Below are 10,686 nucleotides of genomic sequence, written 5' to 3'. Positions count from 1 at the left end.
AGATATTTTTACTTTTATACAAGTCAGTGGCGTGTTTTAAAAAAATTTTTAGAGCACCGTTTTTAAGATTGATGTGCTCAAACTTGGTATTTTTTAAATGGAACACCCTGTTTATTATTATTATTATTATTAAGTATTTTTCTTTAACGCCCTGTATCTTAAAAACAAACGAATAAAGGTATGGCATGTCAGACATCAAAATGTTTGGAATTTTGTGGAGAATCCAAAAATCTAATAACATATAGGGTGTCCCATTTGTAGCCCCGCCTACATGGCACACCCTGTATAAAAAAAATTAATTGTAAAAACTGCGCAACTTACAATCTCAATTGACGTGTCCGAGCGTTTTTCGAACACGCCCCCATTTATTTATTATCGAATTTATTCCAAGTTACAGACTTGCACTGTATAATATGTATTTGAGGATTACTCACCTTCCATAAGCCGAATCGTTCGACAACTTGTTGTTGTTATTGTTGTTGTTGTTGTTCGGAAGTTCCTCCTCCTCACTATTGGTCAACAGTCCATAGTTCATTTCCGTCGGTTTAGTTTTAGACTTTCTGTGTACACTAGTGGCGCTGTGCTGTCGCTTTTCCATCAAGTACATCTCCTCGTACTTTTTGTATTCTTCGTACATCTCGTCGTCGACGGAGAATAGATCTTCCGCTTTTAGGATATCGTCTAGGGGCGTGGTCACTTCCTGACAGAAAAATAGCAAGAAATTTTTCGTCAATGGTAAATTACGTTGCTTTTTTTGCTTTATGCCGTGTGACCCCTCAGAATTCCGACGAAAATGTGATATCTCTGCTAATATGAGAGGTACGACCTCACGGATGGTCTCGTTGGATTCAGAATGATGAAATTAAGACAAAACCATCGGAATTTTCCAGATAGTGCCAATAGAAGCTGAGATATCGACCTCCAAAGTTGGGGATTTTTAATTTTTCGGGTATCGAATTTTTTCACAAAAAATTTTTTTTATGAAATCGAACTAAATAAACCAGCGTCTTATTTAAGTCACCTAGATTACGAAAATACCGGGTTATAATGAGATTCAAGCAGAACTAACCGAATGAGAGCACTTTGAAAATTGGGAAAAAGTCATTTTTGGACCTCGTTTTTGAGGCCAAAAATGGGCTCTAAAAATGCGATATCTCAGCTAATGTAAGAGCTACGACCTCACGGAAGGTCTCATTGGATTCAGAATGACAAAACTAAGACAGAACCGTTAGAATTTTCCAGATAGAGGCCATAGAAGCCGAGATATCGACCTCCAAAGTTTAAGATTTTTCATTTTTCGGGTATACCCCCCCGTATCGAATTTTTTCACTAAAAATTGTTTTTTTTCGAAATCGAACTAACTATACCAGCGTCTTATTTAGGTCACCTAGATTACGAAAACACCGGGTTATAAGGGGATTCGAGCAAAACTAACTGAATGAGAGCACTTTGAAAATTGGGAAAAAGTCATTTTTTGACCTCGTTTTTGAGGCCAAAAATGGGCTCTAAAAATGCCATATCTCAGCTATTATGAGAGCTACAACCTTGCGGGAGGTCTCGTTGGATTCAGAATGACAAAACTAAGACAGAACCGTTGGAATATTCGAGATAGTCCCAATAGAAGCGGAGATATCGACCTCCAAAGTTTGGGTTTTTTCATTTTTCGGGTATACCCCCCCGTATCGAATTTTTTCACCAAAATTTTTTTTTTATGAAATTGAACTAACTATACCAGCACCTTCTTTAGACCAGCTACATTAAGAAAACACCGGGTTATACCGAGATTCGAGCAAAACTAACTGAATGAGAGCACTTTGAAAATTCGGAAAAGTCATTTTTCGACCTCGTTTTTGAGGCCAAAAATGGGCTCTAAAAATGTGATATCTCAGCTAATATAAGAGGTACGACCTCGCAGAAGATCTCGTTGGATTCAGAATGACGAAACTAAGACAGAACCGTTGGAATTTTCGAGATAGTCCCAATAGAAGCGGAGATATCGACCTCCAGTTTGGGATTTTTCATTTTTCGGGTATACCCCCCCGTATCGAATTTTTCAGGAATTTTTTTTTTTTATGAAATTGAACTAACTATACCAGCGTCTTCTTTAGAACACCTACATTAAGAAAACACCGGGTTAAACTGAGATTCGAGCAGAACTAACTGAATGAGAGCACTTTGAAAATTCGGAAAAAGTCATTTTTCGACCTCGTTTTTGAGGCCAAAAATGGGCTCCAAAAATGCGAGATCTCAGCTATTATGAGAGCTACAACCTCGCGAAAGGTCTCGTTGGATTCAGAATGACAAAACTAAGACAGAACCGTTAGAATTTTCCCGATAGTCCCAATAGAAGCTGAGATATTGACCTTCAAAGTTTGGGTTTTTTCATTTTTCGGGTATACCCCCCCGTATCGAATTTTTTCACAAAAAATTTATTTTTTTCGAAATTGAACTAACTATACCAGAGGCTTCCTCTCATCACCCACATCACGAAAACACCGGGTTATAATAGGATTCGAGCAGAACTAACCGAATGAGAGCACTTTGAAAATTTGGAAAAAGTCATTTTTCGACCTCGTTTTTGAGGCCAAAAATGGGCTCTAAAAATGTGATATCTCAGCTAATATAAGAGCTACGACCTTGCGGAAGGTCTCGTTGGATTCAGAATGACGAAAATAAAACAAAACCGTTGGAAATTTCCCGATAGTGCCCATAGAAGCCGAGATATCGGCCTTCAAAGTTTGGGTTTTTTCATCTTTCGGGTATACCCCCCCGTATCGATTTTTTTCACCAAAAATTGATTTTTTTCAAAATCGAACTAACTATACCAGTGGCTTCCTCCCATCACCCACATCACGAAAACACCGGGTTATAACAGGATTCGAGCAGAACTAACTGAATGGCAGCACTTTGAAAATTCAGAAAAGATCGTTTTTTGACCTCGTTTTTGAGGCCAAAAATGGGCTCTAAAAATGCAAGATCTCAGCTATTATGTGAGCTACGACCTCACGGAAGGTCTCATTGGATTCAGAAGGACGAAACTAAAACAGAACCGTTGGAATTTTCCCGATAGTGCCCATAGAAGCTGAGATATCGGCCTTCAAAGTTTGGGTTTTTGCGTTTTTCGGGTATACCCCCCCGTATCGAATTTTTTCACAAAAAAAATTTTTTTTTATGAAATCGAACTGACTATACCAGCGTCTTCTTTGGACCACCTACATCATGAAAACACCGGGTTATAACGAGATTCGAGCAGAACTAAGGGAATGAGAGCACTTTGAAAATTGGGAAAAAATCATTTTTCGACCTCGTTTTTGAGGCCAAAAATGGGCTCCAAAAATGCCATATCTCAGCTATTATGAGAGCTACAACCTTGCGGGAGGTCTCGTTGGATTCAGAATGACAAAACTAAGACAAAGCCGTTGGAATTTTCACGATAGCTCCCATAGAAGCCGAGATATCGACCTCCAAAGTTTGGGTTTTTTCATTTTTCGGGTATACCCCCCCGTATCGATTTTTTCACATAAAATTGATTTTTTTCGAAATTGAACTAACTATACCAGCGTCTTCTTTAGAACACCTACATTACGAAAATACCGGGTTATAACGAGATTCGAGCAAAACTAACTAAATGAGAGCACTTTGAAAATTCGGAAAAAGTCACTTTTCGACCTCGTTTTTGAGGCCAAAAATGGGCTCCAAAGATGCGATATCTCAGCTAATACAAGAGCTACAGTCTCATGGAGGGTCTCGTTGGATTCAGAATGACGAAACTAAGACAGAACCGTTGGAATTTTCCAGACAGTCCCAATAGAAGCCGAGATATCGACCTCCAAAGTTTGGGTTTTTTCATTTTTCGGGTACACCCCCCCGTATCGAATTTTTTCATCAAAAATTGATTTTTTTCAAAATCGAACTAACTATACCAGTGGCTTCCTCTCATCACCGACATCACGAAAACACCGGGTTATAACAGGATTCGAGCAGAACTAACCGAATGAGAGCACTTTGAAATTTCAGAAAAAGTCATTTTTTGACCTCGTTTTTGAGGCCAAAAATGGACACTAAAAATGCGAGATCTCAGCTATTATGACGTCGCTAATGTTACCAAGGGGCGAAAGCGATATTTTTGTTCGTTTTGGAGTTAGGTCCATCAAGTGATCAGATTTAAAGGTATCTATGATCTAGCAAACTGGCGAACGTCCATCTATAGCAGTTCCCGTAAACATCAAAATTGTCTTATAGGCGTAAGCGACACTAAATACATTATAGGATCAGACTAAGAGGCGAACATGCACAAAATGGAGTTTCTCCTAATTGTCAGATCTCACAATAGTAATATTGGCTGTTATGCCTACATCTTTCTGTAGCGCAGCCCATTTTTACTGTAGTTAATAGTAGTGTTTTGAAAAAAACGGTTGGGTTAAGTTATTATCGTGAATTAGATGATCGTGAAGTATACCTTTTTTCAGATGGTTGCGGCGGTCAGAACCGCCTCACGATTGTTTTTACTATGCTGCTGCATACAATAGCAAATTCGAAAAACCGTTTACATTTTTTTTAAACGAACCACGGTCAAAGCGAGGGCGTATCAACAGCTATGTCTTTGGCCGGCGACATCTTTATACCTGCTCAGCTTCCACCTATTCTAAAACTGGCTAGACGAAATCTACCATACACTGTTATTAGCATGAATGTAAATGATTTTTATAATTTCAAATCCCTTTCTGAAAAAATTCGTATATAAAGTCGGTTAGAAAATTCGAAACAGGCGAGGATGTCGATTGGACGAAAGTAAAAGAGGTTATGGTAGACGAAGACAATATTTCACAACTTTTAGTAAAGAACAGTCACCTTGCTGAAAACTACTTTGTATTGCCCCTTAAAAGAAATACGCTTGAAATCATGACTCAGCCTATACCTCTTTCAAACAAAGACTTGATAAAACTCTCTCGAGATAAGTACAATGATCTTATTAGTTTATGCACGCCGGTTGTAAAACATCCAATATTTCAAAAATATTTTAAAGATCTTCCGCATGAATAAACAGCCAAATATTTTTAATTTTAGTATGTTTCGATAATCTTTATTTATAAATTAATTAAAGAAATTATCATTTATTTTTTTGTGGTTATCCTCTAGTATCTACTTTTAAAATATTATTAAATTTTTGATGTATAGGAGTTGCTATTCTTTAGTTCGTTAGCTTTACTGAAACTAGTTGTTACTGTTAAGTTGTATTAACAATATTTTTCATAAATCTACCTTTCATAACGAATAAACAAATACCTGAAAGAGCGGTTACATGTTTTATTTAATTTGAATATTAGTATAATAGAACAGGCGAACATCCAATATAACATTAAAAAAAATCAACTAATGGGCGAACGTCCATTTGGGTCAATTTTAGCTGTAAATAACTTATAGGTATTCAAATTTTACACATATATTTAGTAAGCATGTATATTGACCTACGTAACACCATAGACAGTAAAATAATTAATAAACTATTTAAAAAGTAATCGTGTTCCAAGTAGGACCTATTTTCTTTAAAACGCTTTCCTGTAAAATTAACGAATTGGCGCTTTCGCCTCTTGGTAAGATCAGCGACGATGAGAGACGACATACGACCTTGCGGAAGGTCTCGTTGGATTCAGAATGACGAAACTAAGACAAAACCGTTGGAATTTTCCCGATAGAGGCCATCGAAGCTGAGATATCGACCTTCAAAGTTTGGAATTTTTCATTTTTCGGGTATACCCCCCCGTATTGAATTTTTTCATTAAAAATTGATTTTTTTCGAAATCAAACTAAGTATACCAGCGTTTTCTTTAGAACACCTACATTACGAAAACACCGGGTTATAACGAGATTCGAGCAGAACTAACCGAATGAGAGCACTTTGAAAATTTGGAAAAAGTCATTTTTTGACCTCGTTTTTGAGGCCAAAAATGGGCACTAAAAATGCGAGATCTCAGCTATTATGCGAGGTACAACCTCACGGAACGTCTCATTGGATTCAGAATGACGAAACTAAGACAGAACCGTTGGAATTTTCCAGGTAGTCCCAATAGAAGCTGAGATATCGGCCTTCAAAGTTTGGGATTTTTCATTTTTCGGGTATACCCCCCCGTATCGAATTTTTTACCCAAAAATTGATTTTTTATGAAATCGAACTAACTATACCAGTGTCTTATTTGGGTCACCTACATTACGAAAACACCGGGTTATGACGAGATTCGAGCAGAACTAACCGAATGAGAGCACTTTGAAAATTGGGAAAAAGTCATTTTTCGACCTCGTTTTTGAGGCTAAAAATGGGCTCTAAAAATGTGATATCTCAGCTAATATAAGAGGTACGACCTCGTGGATGGTCTCATTGGATTCAGAATGACGAAACTAAGACAAAATCGTTGGAATTTTCCCAATAGAGGCCATAGAAGCCGAGATATCGACCTCCCAAGTTTAGGATTTTTCATTTTTCGGGTATACCCCCCCGTATCGAATTTTTCAGGAAATTTTTTTTTTTATGAAATTGAACTAACTATACCATCGTCTTTTTTAGAACACCTACATTAAGAAAACACCGGGTTAAACTGAGATTCGAGCAGAACTAACTGAATGAGAGCACTTTGAAAATTCGGAAAAAGTCATTTTTCGACCTCGTTTTTGAGGCCAAAAATGGGCTCCAAAAATGCGATATCTCAGCTATTATGAGAGCTACAACCTCGTGGAAGGTCTCGTTGGATTCAGAATGACGAAACTAAGACAGGACCGTTGGAATTTTCCCAATAGAGGCCATAGAAGCCGAGATATCGACCTCCAAAGTTTGGAATTTTTCATTTTTCGGGTATACCCCCCCGTATCGAATTTTTTCACTAAAAATTGATTTTTTTCGAAATCGAACTAACTATACCAGCATCTTCTTCAGACCAACTACATTAAGAAAACACCGGGTTATAACGAGATTCGAGCAGAACTAAGGGAATGAGAGCTTTTTGAAAATTCGGAAAAAGTCGTTTTTCGACCTCGTTTTTGAGGCCAAAAATGGGCTCTAAAAATGCGAGATCTCAGCTATTATGAGAGCTACGACCTCACGGAAGGTCTCATTGGATTCAGAATGACGAAACTAAGACAGGACCGTTGGAATTTTCCAGATAGTCCCAATAGAAGCCGAGATATCGACCTCCAAAGGTTGATATTTTTCATTTTTTGGGTATACCCCCCCGTATCGAATTTTTTCATTAAAAATTGATTTTTTTCGAAATCGAACTAACTATACCAGCGTCTTATTTAGGTCACCTAGATTACGAAAACACCAAGTTATAACAGGATTCGAGCAGAACTAACCGAATGAGAACACTGAAATTTCGGAAAAAGTCGTTTTTCGACCTCGTTTTTGAGGCCAAAAATGGGCTTCAAAAATGCAAGATCTCAGCTAATATAAGAGGTACGACCTCGTGGATGGTCTCATTGGATTCAGAATGACGAAACTAAGACAGAACCGTTCGAATTTTCCAGATAGTCCCAATAGAAGCCGAGATATCGACCTCCCAAGTTTGGGATTTTTCATTTTTCGGGTATACCCCCCCGTATCGATTTTTTTTCACCAAAAATTGATTTTTTTCAAAATCGAACTAACTATACCAGAGGCTTCCTCTCATCACTCACATCACGAAAACACCGGGTTATAATAGGATTCGAGCAAAACTAACTGAATGAGAGCACTTTGAAAATTGGGAAAAAGTCATTTTTCGACCTCGTTTTTGAGGCCAAAAATGGGCTCCAAAAATGCCATATCTCAGCTATTATGAGAGCTACAACCTTGTGGGAGGTCTCGTTGGATTCAGAATGACAAAACTAAGACAGAACCGTTGGAATTTTCTCGATAGAGGCCATAGAAGCCGAGATATCGACCTTCAAAGTTTGGGTTTTTTCATTTTTTGGGTATACCCCCCCGTATCGAATTTTTTTACAAAAGTTTTTTTATGAAATCCAACTAACTATACCAGCGGATTGTTTAGAACACCTACATTAAGAAAATACCGGGTTATACCGAGATTCGAGCAGAACTAACCGAATGAGAGCACTTTGAAAATTCGGAAAAAGTCACTTTTCGACCTCGTTTTTGAGGCCAAAAATGGGCTCTAAAAATGCGAGATCTCAGCTATTAGAAGAGCTACAACCTTGCGGATGATCTCGTTGGATTCAGAATGACAAAACTAAGACAAAGCCGTTGGAATTTTCACGATAGCTCCCATAGAAGCCGAGATATCGACCTCCAAAGTTTGGGATTTTTGATTTTTCTGGTGGTATCGAATTTTTTCACCTAAAATTGATTTTATATTATTATCACCCTTATCACAAAAACAAAGGGTTATAAGGGATTCAAAACCAATGAGAGTAGCAGTTCTATCACTTATACACGTTGGGGAATCAATAATTTCAGTAAACCCCTTTGTGTATTGAATAGCTAGGATCTTATCTCCATAAAATGATCTTTTTAGCAAATCATATTTAAAAGAGCTCTTTCCGTCTCTTTAAAAAATTATTGTTTTTGCATATTTTCCACCCGTTTAATAAACGTTTCATACCTATTTATATCCCGGACAACATGCTCACTATTTAAAGACATGGTACCGTATTTTTTAATGCAAAATTTAACAATATTAATGGTGACACAGACCGGTTATACCGGAAGTAGGTGCAAATATCATTAATTTGAAATTTGAGGGGTCACTTGGCATACCTTAAAAACAGAATTTTTGACCTCAGAGAGTCATTGTATGACAGTTGATAGGCAACCAGCTTGACAATAATTAAGGAGGATTGCCTCTTACCTGTGAAGACTGCACATACGTTTTTTCCACACTGGTGCTCTCGTTGAGGAAATCGTTGACCTCTTTCTTGTTCTTAAACGAGGGCTTTGGAGAGGGATCGAGGAGGGTCATCGAACGTTTGAGGAGCGGCAAACTCTTCTTCTTCTCCTCTTTGGTTTGCAGCTTCGAGTCCGAGCTCGAGACCGACTTGTCGCTGGAATTAGCGGTTTTAGACCCTTTAGCGTTTACATTTTTGTTATTAAAAGACCCTTTTTTCACGTTATTGTTATTATTAAAACTAGCGTCCTTTTTGCTACGGTTTACTAAAGAGAGAGAGCGCTCGACCAAGGGTTTCTTGGTGGCCTTTGGCTCGATTTTCGTATCGAACTCCGCGCTATAACGATCACCGGTGGGCGAATAATCGTCGATACGAAAACCGTCCGGTAACGATAAATTATCGTTTTCGTTAATCAAACGGGGATCGATCGAGGCGCCCGGGTCGTCACCGTACTTACGACAATCCCCCGAAAAACTATCGAGCACCACCGAGTTTTTATTATTTATTAAATTGTGCAAATAAACCCTCTCCCTTCCCGCCACTCCCTCCTCCTCCTCCTCCTCAATCATACTCTCGACCAATTCGAAGTCGTCGCAGTCTAAATCTTGAAAATTCACCGGAGGGTCGATGACCGATTGACGTTTACTCGGTTTGACACTTTCGGCGGATCTGACGGTTTTTTTCGCGGGCAAAGGAGTGGTGGGGGTGGGGGTGGGCAGGGCGGTGCGGGCGCGCGGAGTCGCGGGGGTGTCGCACCCTTTGAAGTCGTCGCATTCTAGAAGCTCCAGGAATTGACGTTGCGCCACCTCGAACGGGTCGTAAGTTGAGCTACTGCTGGAAGAAAAAAGACACGAAAATAATTAATCGCGGATCTCTCTCGCTCACTCCTGAATGAATATACGGGGGGGGTGCCGTAAATTGTGGTAAATAATTTAAAAAAAAAGGTTAAGTTGAGTTTTTCTAGTACGAAAGTCGAAGGCGACCAAGGTACAGGGTCATAAAAAGTTAAGGTAATAAGTGTTTTTTGGTTGGACAGGACAGACACTGACACACTTAAAATTTGAGTATAGGAACCCATGTCCGGAATGGGTCACTACGCCACTACGGCCCTAAGACGCGTTAAAATTTATAAAAAACATTAATTACCTAAATAGGATGTGCTGCATTTATTTTTACCTTTTGTACATGATACCATAACAACAATTGTTTAAAATCAACGCTTATCAATGTCAATTCTCAATGTCATGTTTAAAAATTTTAGGGCTTACAATTTTTAAACATTTATTGCTAATAAACTGCAATGCACGAGCAGCATCGCGGTTGTATCATGAACGTTATCCCGAACGACAGCATCCTAGATACAAAATGTTTATAGCGGTTCATCGGCGGCTCGCTGAGACAGGCATGTTTAAGACCGCAAGATGCATGATACTGGTGTTGCTCGAACCGTAAGAACGGTCGAATTTGAAGAAGAGGCACATACAGAGTTCGTCCTCCGTTAGCCCATAGCCCAAAGGTCACGGTTTGGGCTGCAATGTCGGGATCAGGAATAATCGGTCCCTATTTTTTCGAAGACGCTCGAGGCAACGCAATTACCGTAAATTCGCAGCGTTACATAGACATGCTTCAAACATTTTTCGCTCCCGCCCTTCAGGAGTTTAAGGGATACAATCGAAACACTTGGTTTTAGCAGGACGGTGCCACCTGCCATGGAGGTGTGATACCTGTTTTTGCCTGTCATTCAGGCGCTTTTTCCCAATGAATTAATCTCCCGAAGAGGGGACATTCAGTGGCCCGCCCGAGGCCCGGACC

The 10,686-nt window shown here is 39.0% G+C and overlaps 1 protein-coding gene across 5 annotated transcripts in view; it reads right to left on the bottom strand.

The window, feature by feature from the left end:
• Positions 1-10,686, bottom strand: part of LOC126747093 (uncharacterized) — a 49,698-nt gene that overhangs the window by 7,505 nt on the left and 31,507 nt on the right. For 3 of the 5 annotated variants that reach the window (XM_050455587.1, XM_050455586.1, XM_050455589.1), the window contains exons 8-9: positions 8,838-9,708; positions 435-700 (exon numbers count right to left, since the gene is read on the bottom strand). In XM_050455587.1, the coding sequence (XP_050311544.1) occupies positions 435-700; positions 8,838-9,708 (1,137 nt within the window). The remainder of the gene's footprint in view (positions 1-434; positions 701-8,837; positions 9,709-10,686) is intronic. The other 2 variants (XM_050455588.1, XM_050455590.1) reach the window with 2 other exon arrangements.

This window comes from Anthonomus grandis, chromosome 18 (assembly GCF_022605725.1).
Source record: "Anthonomus grandis grandis chromosome 18, icAntGran1.3, whole genome shotgun sequence".
NCBI classification, from domain to species: Eukaryota; Metazoa; Arthropoda; class Insecta; order Coleoptera; family Curculionidae; genus Anthonomus; species Anthonomus grandis.
This window is presented reverse-complemented; position numbering and strand designations above follow the sequence as displayed.